We start from the raw sequence: 20,522 nt of genomic DNA, 5'->3' as shown, positions 1-20,522 counted from the left end.
AATGGTTACCAAAAAAATATATTTTAGTCCCCGTGGGTTAAAACAGGACAAGCAGAATTTTGCTCTTACTCTTTAAAAATTACAAAAATGGATTAAGATAAGAAAAAAAAAGTATCTTTGAGTGACTCAGAAGCAGAATTTATGTTCTGACTTGCTGCGAAATCAAGCTTCAATTCGGCATTGGAACAATCTTCCCACTTCTGCCACCACAGAATTTTTTTTATTTTTACTATATTCACCAGTCCCACATCACTAAAAGTTTGCTTATCCCTGCACGGGATATGTACGGAGCCTTGGTTATTGTCCAAGTCCTCTCTGAGCTCAAATTCTAACGCTGTGTGGATGAGATTCATAAACCTCCGCGTGGCAAACCTCATACTGCCCAGGAATGAGCAGGAATTAAGCAAAAAAAACTATTTCAGATTCTAGCAACCCTCACGCTCTTTGAGGACACGCTATTCTAAGATCTTTTTTTAAGATAGGCGTGATGCTATGCAGTGTTTCCAATAGACTTTGTGTGGTTTTCCTCTCTTCTTGGAGCTTCCTTCCTCCTCTTAGTGCTGGCAGGTTTGGAGGTTTCGTGACGTAAATTGGGCCTTTTGAAGGTGGGCGCTTCAAGAACTTCAGCCTTGTGTGTTTAAACAGGAGAAAATTGGTTAATTACATTGGTGCGTTCAGCTAATTTTCGTTGCCGAGGGCTGGTTCTCTGAAAGAAGCCCGCACCAGAACTGCCTATTGCTTAAGGGGAAATTGCATTCATTGAACACGATGCCGAACTGTCCCCACATTTCTTAAATTTCACAAAGCAGCTGCATCTCAGAGACCATCTAAGGGACTGCAATTCACACAGATTGAGGATGGGTGCTTCTGAAAGCTTAGTGGGTTGTCTTGAAGCTTGTACCTAACAGCAGCGAGCATCTATGCTTTAAATTAACCCTGGTTGTCACTACTGCTTTACGCTGGTTGTGTGCGAAGCTCTAGAGCTAGTACGTCTTGGGAGGAAACTCAAGCTCATGATGTGCCACGCACCGGCGTGTACCAGTGCGCTCTCCCTTCGAGGGAAGGCTCTGAGAGTTGGACACAGCAAGCTCAGAACCCCTAAAGCTCGTGCAGACTTCGAGCCGATGCCGGTAACAGACTATTTTTCCATGGCCCCTCCCTTCCAGGATACAGTTTTGTGCTTGCAGGTATCTACAAGCACAAAAGCCAGCGTTATGTATTGGTGTTGACAAACCTGCAATTGCAAAGCACGTCGCTCGCCGTGCAGCAGCCCTCACACCGACAGTGAATTTCGCGGCTCGAAGCGAAGAGCACCGCTACGCCTGCAGAGCATGGAAGTAACTCACGAGAAACCATCCTCTGCGTAAGGATCCCAATGTGAAAAGGAAAATTTTCTGCCCTGTCACTGGTGGCCTGGGATTACTAAACCGGAAAACCTTTTAGTATCTATGCTGTGTGTGCATCATTCCCGATTTGGAAGTGAAAGCAGAGTGGCGACTCTCATTTTGCTTAGTTTTTAGATAATTCCACTTGGAGGTACATCATTGCGTGCTGCAATGTGTGAATACAACGGACAATTTTATAATAAAAGACCTTGCTGTTTAAAAGTCTTATTTTCACAGAAATGAAACCAAGTCATTTCTTTGTGCTTACATTCTGCTAATTTCTCACCGTTTGGGTAATGATGTAATTCTTCTTCTTATGCTTTCTAAAAAAAGACTTTCTTGCCAAACCAGAGATGGGTTAAAACTGGACTCACAACCCTCTATAAACAAAACAAAACAATTATTACTTTGAAACACGTTCCTGTTGTTTCAGTCATCCGTTTCACCAGACAGTATCTGGTAAGAAGAACTTTTTGTTGAGTAATGCAAAGTTGGCTGACCACTAACACACACAGAGCAGAGCAGCTAAATGAATTGCTTGTTTCAAATATTAGTCTACGATGATTTTTTTCCCCCTCCAACCCACATTCTGCATATGCTATTTCTCGTTGAGCTCGAGGCACATTAAAATCCCACATTTCCTGGGATAAAGTGAAATTCCCACTTCTTCTTGTACAAATAGAGAATCTTCTATTTGTAGCTGATACTTCAATCTGAGCCAGATTTACATCTTAGGTATACTGTACTTACCTGTAGTAACACCATAAATTTAAACATTTATTCCTGGTTTTATTCTTTCTATAACTAACGGTGGAATCTGGCCAACCACTCCTAAGAATTAGCACATAGAAACTCATGGAAGATTAATACAGAGAATAAACAAACAAGCCCAGCAGTATTTGGAGAAGGAAACCTTATTCCTTGACTAGCACCCTTTTAAACTGAAATCCCAAAGAGACTGTAAAGTTTAGCTGCTTAAGAGTTAAAAAAAAAAAAAAAAACCAAAAAAAAAACCCAAAACAAAAACAAAAAACCACAAAACATTGGAAGCAGGCTTTTGGCTTCCACTAACAAACAAAAATCCAAACTTGTGGTGAGCAAGAAATTAGAGGGCTGCTTTGCAGGGGACCCACAAAACTCAGGATGCTACAGTGTAACGTGAAAAATTATTTTGCTGTCATCTCCCAGTGGGAAGATTATTTTCTTTACCTCAAGCATGGATCTTACAACTCTAGCAAGCTCATGGTATTAAGTGGTATTTCATTTAAGGAAGCCAGGGAACAGGCCCAGTAGCTTCATAATAACAAATATTTGTATAGCACTGAAAAGCAAATGCTACAAGGGTTAAAAACTACTGGCACGCCAACAGTGAAACACGGAGAAAGGCATCTACTTCTCCCTTACAATAAGTAAAGCTACAATAATTTTGCTGCAGTGAATGAGCGTGTCTCAAGAGCAAGAAAGGTGCATTGAAAACCAAGAGATCTTAAAAAGGAAGAGTTCAGCAGCAACTAAAACATCTGAAGCCATGTGGGCTGTGTGCTGCAGACTAAGTTTCTTCCACCGGACAATAAAGGCAGCTTAAGGAAATTTTTTTCATATTAACAACTGCATCTTGACAATGTTTTTCAAACCACGTTAAGCAACTCAACTGGGCTAAGACAATAAAAAAAAAAATGTACCTGCTTTATTCAGCAGAGCAGGCTAATGGATGTTTTAGATTTACACCGATGAAACACAGCCAGGCCCAAAGTCAAAGGAACGGCTTGTGGATTTGAATACTGGTCAGCTACTCTGGATTATGCCACGAGAGCTGGTTGGCTTTCAGGGTTCTGCTGGCAATCTGCTGTGGCCAAAGCAGTATCAGAACCGGATTCCAGGATGGTGGATGCTTCTTCCCATTTCACCACTTCCAAGCTCACCCATCCCTTCTGTCACCTCTTAGCTGAGTGAGATTAACATGTCAAAATTCATGCTGAAATGTTTAAGATCTCATACAGAATGGCTTATGGGGTAGTGCTGAGCTCCAGCATTCCATATTTCCAGGTTTACAATTAGAAACCAGCTCTAATTCGGTTATAAATCCAAATTGCAGGTTTTCAGTGTTTAAGTGGCAATACTAATGCATCTGACCTGCTATGCTTTTAAAATCTATGTGGCCTCCTAATTTCAGAAAAAACCCTTGTTCTATCCAAGGCAACTTTTTGAATGCCAGGTGCATCACTGACAGTACCCTGAATGTTGCCTGGGAACCAAAGATTTAGATATGGTTAATAACAGCACAGCTCCTTGAGCTTTGTTTCAAAGTTACAATTGCTTGACAATAGTTAACAATTGGCTAGGAAACAAAGGGAGGTATTTTTGTTTCATTTTTTAGTACTGACACTCAAGCGTAAACCTTTAATTAGAATACATATTTTGGGAAGAAATAACATTCATTTCATATGTAAAAGGAGATCAATGTAAAAATTAGACACGACTTTGCAAAAATCCATGAAAAAATACATACAGCTTTGCAAAACCCCTCCTGTTTCCGGAAGCAGAGCTGGGCTACCACCAGTGAAAGCAACAGTGGCTTTAGTAATAAAGGCAGTAGTAGGGTGAATTTTTTATTTTTTTTTTTTTTTTTTTTTTTTTTTTCCTGGATTGAGGAAAAACACGGTCAGTCTGGAGCAGCTGATAGTAATTCATTACCTTTCACAGTCTTAACCCCAGTGGGTAAAACCAGGCTTGATTTTGCTTGCCGTTATCTGACTTGAATGGAGTTGCACCAGGGAGTCTGGGCGGGAGGCAGCACAGGTTCTGCCAGGTTAAAACACAGCTCCTGCAAAGCCACAAAGGTGAATCGCCTGCCCTACTGGGAGGAAGCAAATCCCAACTGTATTTTATCAAGTCTGGCTTCGCAGACCTGCAAGCCTTGGCCCTGCACACGGATCCCCTGCGAACACGGCACCGACGCTCCCGGTTGGCCTGTCACCATGTTCTCCCCCGAAAGAGCTCTATTCAAACACCGTCCCTGGTTTCAGTTGGAGGCAGAGCAGCGTGCTGAAGACTGGATTACAATGCGACGTCTGGCTGGTGTGTTTACACAGACTTCTCTAATGTGCTGAAGTTCAAATCACCTTGGAGTCCCAGCTTGGCTCTTACATGGTTAGATGTGCTTGCAATGCTTCCTTTTTTTCCTCCGAGCTCCTTCCATGCCCTCGTCTGTCTCCTCTTTTTGCTTTTTGTGTTTCTTCTTACGGCGTTTCTTTTGCTTCGCCTCAGAGTCCTCAGGGCTGAGATCTTCCCCATCAGATACTCCCGTGTAAGTTTCTCCATTGCCTTTATTTTCATCACAAATAATGCTTTCCCCTTTGTGCTTCTCTTTATGTTTCCTTTTCTTTTTCCCTGAGTGGCATTCACTTAACGGAGCATCCAGTTCCTTTCCATTACAGCTACTTATCTTAGGCTGTTTCACTTTTGGTTTCTCACAATGCTCTGTAGTCTCTGACTCATCTCTCTTCTGCTGTTTCTTTTTCTTTTTCACTTTGGTTTTCAGGTCTTCTGAAGGCTCCAAAGCTTCATCGGCTGCTGGGCAGGAATTGTCTACCGTTGTTTCTGTTTCATTTGGGGATCCCTTCAGTTTTGCCATGCGCTTGGCGAAATATTCCTGGACAGTGAGAACGCTCTTTACTGTATTGTAACCGTCTGCAGGCTCAGAGAGCCAGCAGTTCCCCTGCTTCTCTTCCCGAGGCTCAGGATCGGTAACATCCTCCTGCAGGTGAACAAAGAGGAGCAGGAGTGAGAGTCAGAAATGACGGGTTTAAACGTAATGTGATTTTTTTTTGCACAGCCGTAAGAAAAATATTTAAAAACAATACGGTGGCTTGAAAAGATATTATTATAAATTGAAAATTAAAAGTATAGACTTGGGCAGAAGCGAGAGGCAGCCCTTAATGCCAAAGATAGAGCATGCTCAGGGAGAAGTGGTGGCAGTACGGAAGGCAGCAAAAGAATACAGAACAAGACAATTCCCTGTTGTTTTGAAATTCTTACTGTTTATCTACTGTGCAACTCATGCAGATTAAGTATAATACCATCATACTCAGTGTATTACACTCACTTTGCAAAGGCACATGTCTCTACAAGATATAAAGCAACATGAGAAATAATACGGTACAATCTATTAGCCTGTAGCGTAAAGGAAATCCCATGCCTGGAATGCCTCTACAGCAAAGTGCAAGAACTTCTGATATACGGAGCAATCCAGCATTGATGCATCTCTTCCATCTTATCTGATCTTTAGAAAGGTGTTTCATAGCTGGTTTACTGTCATTGTGTCCTAGATGTTGTTATTTAAACATGCTCCATTTGATCATCCGTTATCAGATGGCAAAAACAACATCACGGGTTAGATCTTACAAGGCTTCTGCGTACACAAAATAAATAGCTGCTGAACTCTAGCTGCAGGTGAGCATCTATAAAAAGAGTCTGGTATCTAGAAAGCAAATTTATAACAACAAAAAACAAGTATAGGTCCGGAGCTGGATGTTATGTATGGCATGAAGAGAACTGACTGAAAAAGCCACAAATGCAACAAGATGAAAATACATAACTTGTTAAATTACCTGTGACTTAAAAAATAAACAACCCAAAAAGGCAGCTGAAATTCAGATTCATTTACATGGATACTTTGTGGCATACCCTTTTGCTCCGCGAAAGTCACAAATGACTTTTGGAAATGTCCCAAATTTTCCATTGCTTTTTTTTAAAGCCTCGTACAAACTGCAGAAAACCAAGCACGCCCCCCTCGATGGGAAAAGCTGAGCAGGTCAGAATTGTGTAGAATCTTTACCGAAACCTGGCCTACAACACGCTTCTCGCACGGGAGGTAATTCACAGCTATTACGGTCAAATGTGGTAAATATGGCAGAGAAACTTCACTGTTTTTCCATTCATAAATGCAGGGACAGATAGGAGCATCCATTCTACCCATGCATCCTGTATGCGAGCTGGAGTGACTATAAAATGCAACCAAATCAGAGCAGTAATATTTCACGCCCACTTTTATTGGCATAAAACAAAACACAGGGTGAAGGCCAGTAGCAAACTGGGAGATATAAAACCACTTATCTCAACACTTTATAGTTATTGCATGATGGTGTAGATAAGTGATCTGGCTCTCTTCAGGGCATCATTAAACTTGCTAGCTGAAATGGGGTTTATTAAGGTTTGTGAATAAGGTTTTGCAGGTCTGGCTCCTTATGCATCCATAACCTTTACTCACATGAGCAGGAATGCAAAAATTTGTGTCATTAGTGATGCATTACGAATAGCGATTTCCTCATACATCTGCTTTCAAGAGAGCTATTCCAGTGGAACGAAAGTAACGCTACACTTGAGATTCCAGTAATGTTTGTGTGGGCACTTATAAAAATTAGGTACTTTTCTTGCAGGAATACCTTGTAGTGTACCTCCAGGTAAGTTTCTGAAGTAACTTAAACTATTCGACTTCTGGCAAGGAAGTCTGCAAAGAGATGTTGAACATGGGGGAAAAAAAAGCACGTATCTACACATGTCTATACAGATAGGTTACGTTTGCTAGGGGAGCTGCAGTAGAAGTTTGACTCTGCAGATTAAATGGACTGAGCTATGTTTGTAGTCGTGCTCTTTTTAATAAGATATACCTGCCAACCTAAGCAAGCAGCGTTAGTGAGGATCAAAAATAGATGCCCTGCTAAAGCAGAGTTAACCAGGTCACTCTCTTTTCCTTCTACCCACAGCAGGATTTTGACACCTTGTATTGCAAAACGACAGTCTCCCAGGTTTTCTGCTGCAGATGCCAGCCAGAACAGTTTCCTTCCCCACCCCCATATGTAAAACGTACTTGAGACCAGACCTTGGCCAACCAGGAAAGGATTTTCTCATTCCTTTGGTGACTTCAAGTCCTGACAGCTTAATTACTGTAATTGAAGGCAAATATTACGTGAACTCCACACATTTCTTTTATAAAATACATTAGGCATAAAAAAAATGTTCCTTTGGTTAAGCTGAGGAGTTCAGAAGGTATGCGTGATCCCAGAAAATAAGAACCTTGCTCAGAAACTCCTTTATTGATAAGAATTTTAATAACCATGGGCCACTGAACACAGAACTAACAGGGCATGGAGACAAGCAAAGAGGTGCCAACACTAGAAAACCTCTCAGTTTAGGAAAAGCTTATGTGAAACCATAAATCACCTGGAAAGGCTGTTAAATGTCAGAAGTGTTCCCCCTCCCGTGATGTACCTGTCCTAGTAGCCATGGGAACACCACTGAACTCTAAACATGCGTTTGCTCTAACCTCTTGACAGCAGACTCACAGTTTATGCAACTCCTCCCCTGCTTGCCCCAACACACGCAGATAAAAGTTCCAAAGAAAAATAAGGTATACTTAAATGTGTACTGTGTTGCAGCAGCTTCTGAAAAGCAATTCATTACACAAGACAAAAGACAAAAAAACACACTCCTGCTCCAAAGAACTGATGATCACATAAAAGGAAAAGAGCAGTCGTGCTGTAAGTATTGGGAAGCTTGAAGACTGGGCTTTGGAGGAGGTGTGCTGGTCCACACCATGAGTTCCAAAGTTGCCATGAAAATCAGGCGGAGAAGATGAAGTTAAAAGGAGTTGGGAACACAGGCCTGCAGGGAATTGGTAGGATGGTCCCAAGCAAGAGAAAAGGACTGCTTGAAACATGGTGTTAAATGTGTAATGGTTACGAGGAAACAATAGGAAAATTCAAGGAGAGACTGGGAAGTGCACGGGAAAAGATGAAGGTCAATCATAGGCAGCACTTCCCTGTAAATATCATCTGTTGATGTAATTAGTTAAATGTATGGAAAATAATTCGAAGCACATAAAGCACTCTAAGTACCACCGTTTTGTTTTGTTTTGTTTTTTTTTTTTCTGCCTGCTTTCTTCATTTGAGACACACAATGCTGATTTAATCATTAAGTTAGTACACTAAACTTATAGAGAGAAATCCTGGTTCCCTTGATTCCTGCAGGATCTGGATTGAATCTCTAAGACATCGTACTCTCAGAGCACCTTTCAGCCACAGTTATTTAGTGAAGAAAAAAAAAAGGGATTATGTTCAATTATATAAACAATTCACATCACATCGTGAAAACAGTCTGGCAACAGAAGCCCAAAGGGGAAAGTATTAAGTCACCTCATGAAATCAAATGAGCTTGAAACCCAAATATCTTTGGAGATTTAAGACCATAGGTTGAAGAGTTAAAATCCAAAAAGAAAAACTGCATCTGCATGTTATTTTGGGGGGAAAAATGAGATAGAGCCAATCAGCAAAGACAAAGGGTGTCAGTACATAAGCAACAGAAGCAGCTTGGATTAATTCAGGGAAGTTTCCCTCCTCATCAGACTGCAAGTGTTTCTTAGCACTTAAAGCTTACAATAGGGGGAATCAAAAATCTACTATACGGTCTCAGATCTGCCACATACGAACTACAATTACTTAAAGTAATTTCACATGCCTTTGCTTCCTCATTTGCAAATGAGGGGGTACTAATTCACGAGCACTTTTGTTAGCTCAAATTCACAAAAATGACACAAAAGTACAGAAGGGGTGAGCATAAAAGCAGAATAAAGCTAAACTATAATTTCAGTAGATTCTCGCGTAAATTACAGAAAATGGGCTAGATGAAGTAAGCAGAGGCTAAACCTCTAGCCTGAGTTACAAGGCAATCACACGATCATTCACAGCTTTAAAATGCAACAACCCCTTTCTGCAGTCTGGCTGAACCACAGTGATTAGCTACTTTCTTGTTGAGAAACCATAACAATAAGATTAATATAATCCAGTTCTGTTTCTGCTACTTCAGATCCTCACGGCAGAGGTGCGTTGGTATGACCCCCCACGCGGCGCACAGAACTTGACAGGCAAGAACTGAGGGCATCCCTGTGTCTTTCTAACCCAGGCACAGCAGAATATTCACAAAGAGTCACTCCGGAGCTTTGCAGACATTAAGGATAACAGAGTCTTGCTTTAAGGAGTTGACAAAGTGAAGTATGGGCATAAACATTTGGATTGGGATCAAACAGGCAAGAGAGTGAACAAAGACTTGTAAGCGTGATGAGTTTAAGCAGGATTAAAATAAATGCATGCATAAATAAGGCCACATACCATCAGTTCTGAAGTCAATTCTGGCATAAGAACAGGTACCCAGGAGGCTCTAATGTTTTCAATTTACCTGATTAAGATTGGTATACTGCAGACAGCATCTTATGAGGAACTAATGATAACAGACTTTCAACAGAGAAAGGGCTGATGCAAAGAGAAAAAGGGACAATTTTCCCTGTGCTTATGAGGAAAAGGACAAGCAGCAGCAGATGTAAATCACCAACATGAAACTTCGCTAGTAGGAGAAATCTATCACTATATATATGTGATGCCTCAACAACCGCTGGGAGTCTCAACCACTGAAAGCAGCTCACAACTATCAGGAAAGCTTTAGGTAGAGTTAATCCTTCCTTGGAATGAAAAAGGAAGATCTGGACTCTAGAAGCATCTTCCAGCCCTGTAATGCTTTAAAAATTAAACAAATTTCTAAAAAATTGAATTTGATCTCCTGATAATAAAAGAGGGTTTAATGAAAGAGATGAAAAGGAGGAACACTAAACCTAGAAAGAAATAGTAAAAATTCAGGTCACCTGCAATTTCCTCCCTTTGTTGACCCTGGTATTCTAATCACCAGGATACTCCACAACCATAGCAAGGTTTAATTTTATTCTACTTATACTGCGTGCCAGCATAGCAAGGAATCCACTTTTGGGAAGTGGAATGAAAATCCTGAATGCCTAATACCTGGCCAGGCTCTACAAGAAGATCGCACTTTTAAAAAGGACGAGTTACAATTACCACAGAGAAGCACTTTCCTGTTTGACTGCATAAAAATAAATTCTGTGCTAGAACACATTGAAAAATCAGCTGCTCTCTTGCTGTTGAATATTAACTACTATGCTCCACATGAACTATCAGCTCTGTCGCTTACCCAGCAAGGACAAGGAAAAAGGTTAGGAAGTAACCGATGGAAAGGAGACAAGGAAAAACATTTCTAAAAAAAATCCAACCATTTTCTCCATGGAATTATGAAGATCCGTTTTTGCCACACCTGTCTCCATCTGCAATTACAAAGGAAAGAGCAGTCAGACTGCTCCTCTTGCAATTTAAAACACCAAGGGATTTTAGTAGAAAATCTCTGCTTCGAGTAATTTTGGGGTTATTCACAGAATCACTGATTGGAAGTGACCTCTGAAGGTCTTTAGTCCAGCCTCTGGCCAGGAGCAGGACCACCCCCAATGCCAGACCAGGTCAGCTTTTTGTAGAGGAGTCACGGAAACCCCCAAGGACAGAGTTTCCACAATTTTTCTGGATACCTGTTCCGATGTGGCACCATATCCTATTGAGGAGGTTTTACTACCACATAACAGTGCCTGTTTCATTCTACTGTATAAATCTATTGGTGCTTGGTCAAGTACATTTATATTGTATCTGCTGACTCAATTTTTTATTTCAGTTTTAAATTCCGTGGTGATGTGTTTCTATTAACACTGCATTCAAATCCTCCCAGGCTGTCTTGTAATTCTATTCTATATTTTTGCCAAAAGCTCATCCCTCAGCAAGTGGCCAATGTTAGCATTTTCATCTATTCTTATAATTCATGCATTACTACTGCTAAAAAGAAAGCCACCATCTCTCTTGCTGAATGTCACCTCTAGGTATCCAAAATGCCATTTGCTCGTCAAAGAAACAATACATTTTTACTGTCGTACGAGGTACTGGATCCCAGCCTGTTTCCATCAATGAAACAGAAGCTGTACAATAAGCTGTAATACTCAGCCGGGTTTTGCCTTCAGCCTGAAAACAACAGCTTAACAGGAAGCAACAGGGTTGCAAAAGTGCAACGGATTAAATCTTGGCCAGAGACTTGATTACAGTGATAGTCATGGGGATTCACTCCAGCTGTCATTATCAGATCCTGGTCAGTCCTACAGTACTAACAGTTACAACACTAGCAGTTTTACAACACCTGTATTTCTAATGTCAGCTTGGGAACCCTGATGCCGTGTTGCGCAGAGAACACAAACTTCCTCCTGCTGTTCCTTACACTTTTCAGGAAAAAAAAGCGCATTCGTTTAAGTTGTAGCAAAGGCAGTGAGTAAAATCCACGAGTAGAAGGCAGCCTGTGAAAGGCTAAGGGGTGAGATAACACACAAAAGGCACAGAAGACTGAAGGCACCTAGGGAAAGAGTTAAAAAATCAGCACACTGCAGAGAAGAAAAATCCTTTTCATATCTTGAAAGAGAGACACTTAGATATCCTTGCGACATCTCATTTCACTCCAGCTACACTGCTGAGGCCAGCAAAACCTCTTTTCCTTTGCATTTCCTTGCAAATTACATCTGTGCGTTAGGCTGAATATAAACAAAACTAAAGGAAGAGATTTCCCCTAGGATCTCTCTATTGGCACGATAGAGAGATCCAAACATAGTGACTTCATCTTCCCAGAAGCACCTAAATCAATTCTAACCGTTCTGTTCTCACCTTGAATAACAGAGGAAGTATGGTCCGGCAAAGCACAGGACTGGGAAGGTCACGTTTCCCAAGTTCTCTACCCAGCTGGTGGAAAACCCTGGAGAAAAAGTTATTCCCTCCAGCTCTGGCACAGGCTATCAAAGCACAAAACATGCCTTATCAACTCTGTGGAACTCGCGGCAGAGCGAAGAGTTTCATTAGGTGTTTGTAAAGTGCTTTGAGATCCCTCGAAGAGGTGTCACAGATGTGCAAGGCACTATGCAAGTACTGAAATAACCCCGCTGTTCCGCTCACCTGGCAGTGCTACGTGGCTGTGACACTTACCAGCGGAGACACAGGGCAATTTCTGTCTGTTCTGCGATGTACCATCTATAATCAAATCATCAAGAGACTCTCAAATATAGTATAGACCAGTGCACACCGGTCTTTTTGTCCTGTACCTGTTCTCTAAATGTCAATGCCTTCAAATGTCCAGGACAGTCATCCCCACAGTGAAGGTATTGTTCACGTGGCAGCAGTACCACAAGGCACACTCGGAAGCAATCCAAGTCTTCACACAGCAGTTTACTACTGTCATGTCATTCCCTGGGCACTTTTCATTATCCCTTCGTAATGTGTGTGGACTAGGCAGCTGCTGTTAATCCTTTCTAATCACGATTCAGAGGACCAAACCCTTCCCGATTCTTGAGTTCAGGATTTTGTCCTTTACCCCACAGACACAGAAGGAACGGAATGGACTCCATGAGAAGTAACAAGTGGGCTTGGCCAGCCAAACTCTGAATACAAGCAAAGGTATTCAGAAGGGCTCTGAAGATTTAAGATGCCAAGATAAGTGATTGAAAGGATGCAATAAAAATCAGTGGAAGTACAGAGAGGAGAGAATGGAGTTCTGGTAGCAATTCTGAGAGCAAGCACAGTCAGCATCACAGCTTGGCTTCTGGCAGAGGAAACTACATGTGCTTTGAAATCTGAAAATAACACCTACCTATGTAAAACTTCACTTCTCTCTCTTTTCTAACAGTAAATGTAGAAAAGCATATCTGTGTATAAATGAAGTGCTTCTAGGAGCATTTGAAACATGTAATTTAAACGGCCAAACCTTCACTCCTTTCCCCTTCCCCTTAGAAAATGCTTCTCAAAAGGAAAATACACGCTTGAAACTCTTCCGCTTCTTTGCTCTGAGAGGGTAATATGCTAGAGAGCTGATGCACGTATCAAAATCAAGTCAGACCTCTGTGCAAGGGTACAGACATTTCCTGTTTTTCAGCACAAGCACTGGCCCAGGAGCTGCTGAGAAATATCTTGTGTCACTTTTTAGTCACTTATTTGTTAAGTGTGCCTTCATCATGACTTGGTTCCTTTTCCCTAAGCAGGTGTGAAGAAGTATTCACAGCACAGGAAAATGAATCAGAACATGACAATTTAGAGCAGCATAGACCATAATACCAGCAGAGCCCTCCTGCCTGAAAGTGTGCAGACTAAAAGACAGATGCAGAAAAACAAGACAAGCAGCAAGAATGAGAACTGAAATCTGAAATACAACTGCATGGATCTGTATGCATATTTTTTTCTTCTTCCCCACCTACACGGGTCTGAAGAAAAAGAGTTTGTCTGAGGAAAGGGTTTTATTTTTCAAGGAATATCACTCATGCAGTGTACCTGCAGTTCATATGGATCTCATGCTTGTTTTCAAGAATTCACACAGCACGGCCCTGCAACTACAACCAAGCCAGGCACAATCTCCCTGCAGCCTTCTTTCATAAATTTCTGCCTATGTTTTTTCATTTCTGCCTTCAGTTTTAGTGCTTCCTTGCACAACTATTCTAAGTCAACTCCTCGGAACAATTCAAATCAGCACTCATCCTCTCCCCCCACAAACCAACCCAACTCTTCTACGCTGTGCTTCCTAACGCTGCTCCGTTTTCAAACACAGACGTGTTTAACTAACCATATTGCCCGTGTCCTACCTTACCCTTTTACTATCTGATATGTGTAACATCCTGCCCTTGTTCTGTCCATCATTTTATTGTAAGCTCTCTGGGGAAGCAATTAGCCCACATGTGAGCACTATATAACATAATTAACAAATAATAACCACCAAGAAATGTAGGCCAAAACCAAAGTTATCAGAGCAACATTTCTGCAGAGACTTGTATTGTTCTGTACTCACTTGCAGCGTTAGCTTCCATGTTCCTGGAGGCACTTATTATACTCCAGCATAAAAGCAAAGGTGAACACTTTGCTTTAAAGAAGATATAAGATGTTCTGACTTTATTTGGCTTTACAGGCTTCGCTATTTTTCCACATTCATTAACATTAGCAGTAGTAAGTATTTACACAGAACACTACAGTTAATAAATTTCAGAATTCAAGGTGAAAGGTTTATAATTTGGTTCTAAATTAACTTTGGCAACAAAAGTGTCAAAGGAAGGAAATGCAGGATGACTGTAACCATGAGTGAGATGCAACACAAACTTTGCAAGTGACATCACTTAGTATGGAAAAACTGCTTGAGGGGGAAAGGACATCCCCACACTCCACAACAGCTACTAGGGAATGGCAGCAATTGCTGCTGTTCTAACAGGGAAAGCCTAAAAACTTACCTCATTTCAGCAGGAAACTAAATATTTCCCACTCCTGAGCCTTTCTACTGTAGGACAGGTATTTCAGTCTCTTGCACAATTGCTAAAAAATGTAGAGAGTCCTGGGTATCTCTTCAATGCTGTCTCTATCCCCTTGATATTGAAAAATAAATCTGGCTGTTATGGTGTCAAAGTAATTAGACAAAAGTTTCTAATAAGCCTGAAGTAGACTTCCCACTTCACGGGGACCTGTGGAACGAAGGAAGTATAAAGAAGGATGAAAGAAAGGAAGAAAAGGAGAAAGGATCAGTTTGGAGTCATTATTGGGATGAAGAAAGATGGCGCTTGAGATGTATGGAGGAGGAATAAAGTTCAGGAAAGAAGAGGAAGAAAAGTATGTGATTACATCTCCACACCTCTCATCCTTGAGTATGTTAGCAAGGGTGACCGTAGTCCAAAATACTGATTTTACATCCAGCATTGGGTGTCTCTAAACACCAAATCGAGGCAGTCCCTACTGAGAACATGACAGCGACCAGATTAATTCAGCCACAAGGCAGGTGGAAAACTTGTCATCAAGGAGTTGGCAACTACTTTATGGGTGATCCCTGGAGACCAGAAGTGCCAGCATGTCCTATGCAGCCCTGCAGCCTGAGCAACACAGCTCATACGCTGTGACCTGTAACAAAGATGCTGGCTTCTCATGGGCAGTTTGTGAAATCTGAAATCTTTGGCGGAACTTTAGCTCTATCAACCTGCAAAGCAACTCATCTGTTTTAACCTATGCAGGCAAGCCATTTGAGGAGAGAATAACTTAGATCAGCGTGTACAGTACCTACATTGCCAAGGCCTACTTCAACGCCAAAGAAAATCTTAACTATCCAAGTGAAGACAAGAGATCTTGTGCTTCAAAACTGATAGACAGCCATATGACATTGAGACAGTTTGTACCATCACAGTCAGGGTCTTATCTCAGCTTTTCTGCTCATAAGCAATCCAGCTCTCATCTCCCAAGCACTACAGGTAAAACCATTTAGTTCATTTGTGTTTCATATCCATACTTGTCCAGACTGCTCTTGGATTTACATTACTTTCCTTCCCTGGGAGTAAAAAGCTTCACTTTTCCACCTTCAAACCCAGCCTCAGACTTCATTTCCTTCGCCTTGCTTGCCATGGCTGACCTTTGTGTTTCTGCTCTGCTTTTCTTGACTCCTTTTGACTTCTGCACCTTGCAATCCATAGCCTTCATTTCACACCCTTCTTTGCGGCTTCCTTCCCTTCCCCCTTACCTTCTTTTTTTTTTTTTTTGTTTGTGGTTTTTTGTTTTGTTTTTGTTTTTTTTTTTTTTGGTGATGGTTGCTTCTATAATTTTGACCTGGGTGAGTTTTAAAGACGCACGTGTCTTTCATTATGTTTCATTATGCTAAGTATTACCTTTATGGTACTGCATAAAGATTTAGCGGTAACGTAAAAAACGACAATGAGAAAATCCCCGTGCCTGTAATTCCAAATAGATTTCTTAGGATTTTATTATTAACACTTTAAGCATTGCCCTAAGGGGAGTGAAGTGCTCTATGGTTGCCCAGTGAACCACACAAAACACACAACCTGCGCCTCAAGGGATTTGCAGGTTAAAGCTATGAGTGGGTACAAAACAATACAAATAATTGCCAGGTAGGCAATCCTGCAGGCAGCGTGTGTGTTCCAAGCCGGAACGTCTCCTGGCACAGGAGCTTTGCAAAAGGAGTGGGAATGGGATGCTTATCACAGCTTAACAGCAAACTGCTCCAGGAATAAGTAGCAAAATGAAGACTCAGGAGGAAATGTCAGATTAAAGGAAAGACCAATTTGTTCCCAATGTCTCATTCGCTTTTAATACTCTGCTGTCTGCAGGTAAGCAAAGGCGAACGGCGTAAGCCACGGCTGCTGTCTCTCCAGTCCCTCACCTGCCTCGTGGGAAGCTGCTCTGTTGAGAGGAAAGCGGTGTTGGTTGGGGTCTCAAATCCTCAGTGGAAGGCTTGGAGTAGTTCACGTACATGTCCTAAGTGTACTGAGGCAGAGCGAAAGCAGGTGCCAGACAGCACAGGAATTCTTGCTTTACACTGAGCGCTAAAAGGGTGCAGAGCAAAGAGAAAACAAGACCCCTGCCAGCAGACCTGAGTGGCCCAGCATTTAGCAAGAGTGCAGCTTTAAAAGATTTTGTTCACCCCCAATTAGACTCTAACAATCCACCCTTAAAAGCTGCTTTCTGCTTTTGCTTTACCTCCTTTCAGTCAATCTTCCTACCACCCTTTCATTAGGTGAGCTCTCTCCTAATCCCTTCTGCTACCCGCAAAAGCTGGGTGGTCCCTCCATCTTGAGCAGAGCTCCACCACCAAGCCAGCCCGCCTCAAATCTCGGCAGTGACTCAGCAATGCCGGCTCAGTTTTATTTCTTCCCTTCATTAGCCCACACTTAATGCCATAAGAAAAGCAGGGGGGGGTGGAGCCACGGAGTTTTTAAAGAAGTCATTCCAAGCACAGACGAAGGTCACAGCTATTCCAAGATCCGAGCTACTTTTTTAATTTAAAAAAAGGATAGTCGTAGTAACTCTAAGCAAAGCAACTTGGCTTCCTGTGGCTTTGCATCTTGTGGCTGGATGACCCCGTATCTTATGAAGTGCAGGTTCTGATAGAAGCTGTTCCTGTGGTTATGGCATTCACAACGGCTTTCCTCTCTGTGGATTCTCTGATGTCTAATAATACAGTTGAGCTCAGTTGGGAACACAATTTGTCTTTCCTTTTTATGCGACCATTTATTTTCACAAAAGAGTATGAACTTAGTATTTGTGATGCTTCTTTCTGCCTATGTAATGTGGTTGAAATCAGTGAGAGAGGATGGAATAGACAAATGGAATAATCATATATGCTTAATTGACCTGGAAACCAGGCTAAAAATGAGGCAGCGCTTTAAGCAGTTGAAATGACAGCAAAAGAAATTCAGCGTTGATAAGTCTAAAGTAATGCACTTGGGTGAAAGACAACCTAACATTAAACAGTACAAAAAATTAGGAAGTCAGGACATATTTCAGCAGTCCATCCAGCACGCTTCTGCTAGTTCTGCACGTCTAAAATGTGGTATGCATTAGTAGTTGGCCAACTTTAAAAGCAGCCTACTGCACAGATACAGGTTAAAAACCAAATCCATGCAACGCCAATTAAAGAAGTCTGAAGTCCCCGACAGTAAAGTTCAGTGTGTCAGCACTGCTCACCATTAATGCTACCTTTAAACCGGTTTCTCAGACATATCTCCTTCATGAGAACATGATTTGTGCTAAATGGTAGGTGTTGATTTAAGATGGAAACGAGGCTCAAGGAGAAATAGGAAAACAATAACGACAGCATAAACCACCACTAAAGGCGATTTAGAGTAACTGGCTGATTTTGTGCTGAAGCAGATGAGCAGCAGTCACAGTCTGTTCCACCACCTCTGCTGCAGAGGAAATCACCTCTGGAAAAGCAGCAATAACATACAAATGGAAGTGGTGAGGGTGAGGTGCAGATGGCAACCATTAACATGACTATTTTTACAGCAATCAACACCTCTTGAAGAAAAAAAAAAAAGAATCCATGCTAAGTCATAGGTGGTAAGAAGCCAACACATCACTAAAGAGGAGGAATTGTTCAATTATTATTCTGTATATGAGCATTGCAAATGCAGGCATTAACATCCATGTTACAACCTGTTATCAACCACAGCATGCTGAAGGGATTAAAAGCTAACGTTGCACCACCATTCCTCTTAAAACCCTGTGCCAGGCCAGGGTCTTCCAATTTCTCAGCTTAAATATCCATACAGTTGCAACATCAGACCAACTTTGTTTGTTCCTAATGAAAGACGTGATTCACTTCCTTTCAAGCAGCTACACCGTAAAATGTTGATTAAAGTGCAAACTGCCCCCAAAATTTAAAGCAGAGGGAAAAAGAATACAAAGTGAGGTGTAAAAGAAGATGGGAGTCGAGGGGAAAATCAAAGCAGAGAATTCACCAGGAGGTAGAGATTTTATCAAAGCGATTGGTTCATTAGGCAGAAAATTTGACTGTGCGTTAACACCGTACAGTAGTGTTTTTCGTTAGTGAGTTCTTCAGGGCAGACACCTTTGTCTTTATACTTGTAAAACACCAATTAGTATCTTGGGCAGACTACAAACAAATCAACATTAAAACAAAGCAGTGAAATAGAACCATTTGTATTTCCTGTTATGCCTGGAGTCACTAGGACAGATTTAACTCTCTGGAGAGAGACCATATTCTCTTTTCTCTAATAGTCTTGCCCATGTGTGCAGCATCTCTGCAGTAGTTAAAAAGCACAAACTTTGATTTATCTCTGTGCTTTGGTTCAGGAGGAGTTCACCGTAGGATGCCACTCTGGGAATTCTTGTTACGCTTTTTGTGTATGTGTATTCAAGCTAGTTTTAAATTACGAACAGTGTAACTGCAGGAGTAGAGTCCTCTGCAAGCTGCAAAGCCCGTCCAGGACCCTGCCAAACACTGCACAAGCCAGCCCTGCGGCATCACTGCTTTCCCAACGTAAAACTGAGAGCACTTGTTACACATCCTCTGAAGGGAGATGGGCACATCTGGGAGTTTAAAGGCTGTAGGAATGGTACTGGAGGAATATATAGGATGGAAGGAGGCAGATTTGGCTTGGGCTTGCCCATACGGTGCAACTGGGAAGGGTCCCAGGCACAAACTATCTCCCGAAGTGCAAAGGGGGTTTGTTTCGGTAAGACTTTGAAGCAGAGCTTGGGAGGAAATTGATTTATGTGGATGACTAGTCATCAGGATCCAGGAGGGAAAAGGAGTTCCAAACTATATTAGCAAAGGCATGCACACTAACTCAAGAGAACTTAATCCAGAGCCTCCGCAAGCTTCCCTTTCAACCTGCCCTACCCAATATAGCACCTTCCCTGACTTCTCACACACAGTTTCTAAACTGGAAAAGCTCTTTAATATTGTTTAACTCCCTAAGATACGTTCAGAGGAAAGGCCAGACACAGTTTAGGGTCACAGTAACAGTTAAAATGCCATACTACAGATTCAGAGTCTGAGTCTTGCCCTGATTCACACTAAGGGCTAGCCAGGTTGTACTTGCTGAATGTAGAAAGACGGTAATTTAGTCTCATGATTGAAAAAACTGAAAATATGCCAGCCATATCTCTGCCTGGCACGCCAGAAGCTATTAAAACTCTAACCAAGGCTACAAGCAGGAATGCATGATTTAGGGTTTACAATTCCTAGAGCAAGCTTCATGTCAAAGCTTGGAAGAGAATAGTAGCCTTATCTCCATGTCCTACTCCTCACGGTGAAGAAATAACGATCTTAAATAGTAGTGACAGAGATGCAATTTTAAGAGTTGGAGGAACCTTCCCATGTTTAGTCAAGCACACAAGAGACTGCAGAGTTTGTGGAGTTCTTGTAAGACAGGCACCCATTGAGTGTTTTTTAAAAATATATCTGTCAAGAATAGTACAAGCAGAGCTGATCCCTCTCAGGAAAAGGTGATGGATTTGACGAGCCCTTAAGGTCCCTTCCAAACTTACCTCCTATGAAAATGCATCTAATGCACAGAAACACAGAAGAGAGGAATCAACAGCTGCATCCTACGAGAGAAAGATCACCTTGCATCCAGTCCTGAGCAGCTCTGGTGGGCAGCAGCTTGGTAACAGAAAAGGGTGAGATTTCAAGATCTCATGAAAGAGTTAACTGTTCAAACAGGTAATATCTGAATTTTGAAAGAATTTGGCCACCAGAGCTACTTCCCTGCAACAGTTACAAGAAGCTGCTGCCAATGTTAACATCAGAAGGCAGATACTGACAGGTTTTTTTTGCCCAGTCAGATGCTGGTATTGACACTCATTTAGACAAGCCAGTACAAACACGCATGAAAGGACATTTTCTATAGCAACCGCTTCTCAAGTAACTAAGGAATTTACCGAC

The 20,522-nt window shown here is 41.7% G+C and overlaps 1 protein-coding gene across 2 annotated transcripts in view; it reads right to left on the bottom strand.

The window, feature by feature from the left end:
* Nucleotides 1–2,357: 2,357 nt before the first annotated feature.
* The window catches only part of PINX1 (PIN2 (TERF1) interacting telomerase inhibitor 1), a 62,139-nt gene continuing 43,974 nt past the window's right edge, over nucleotides 2,358–20,522 (bottom strand). For both annotated transcript variants that reach the window (XM_032993869.2, XM_042803119.1), the window contains exon 7: nucleotides 2,358–5,142. In XM_032993869.2, the coding sequence (XP_032849760.1) occupies nucleotides 4,537–5,142 (606 nt within the window). In that variant the 3' untranslated portion in view covers nucleotides 2,358–4,536. The remainder of the gene's footprint in view (nucleotides 5,143–20,522) is intronic.

The sequence above is a fragment of the Tyto alba genome, unplaced genomic scaffold, assembly GCF_018691265.1.
Source record: "Tyto alba isolate M040663 unplaced genomic scaffold, T.alba_DEE_v4.0 Super-Scaffold_40, whole genome shotgun sequence".
Lineage (NCBI taxonomy): Eukaryota > Metazoa > Chordata > Aves > Strigiformes > Tytonidae > Tyto > Tyto alba.
This window is presented reverse-complemented; position numbering and strand designations above follow the sequence as displayed.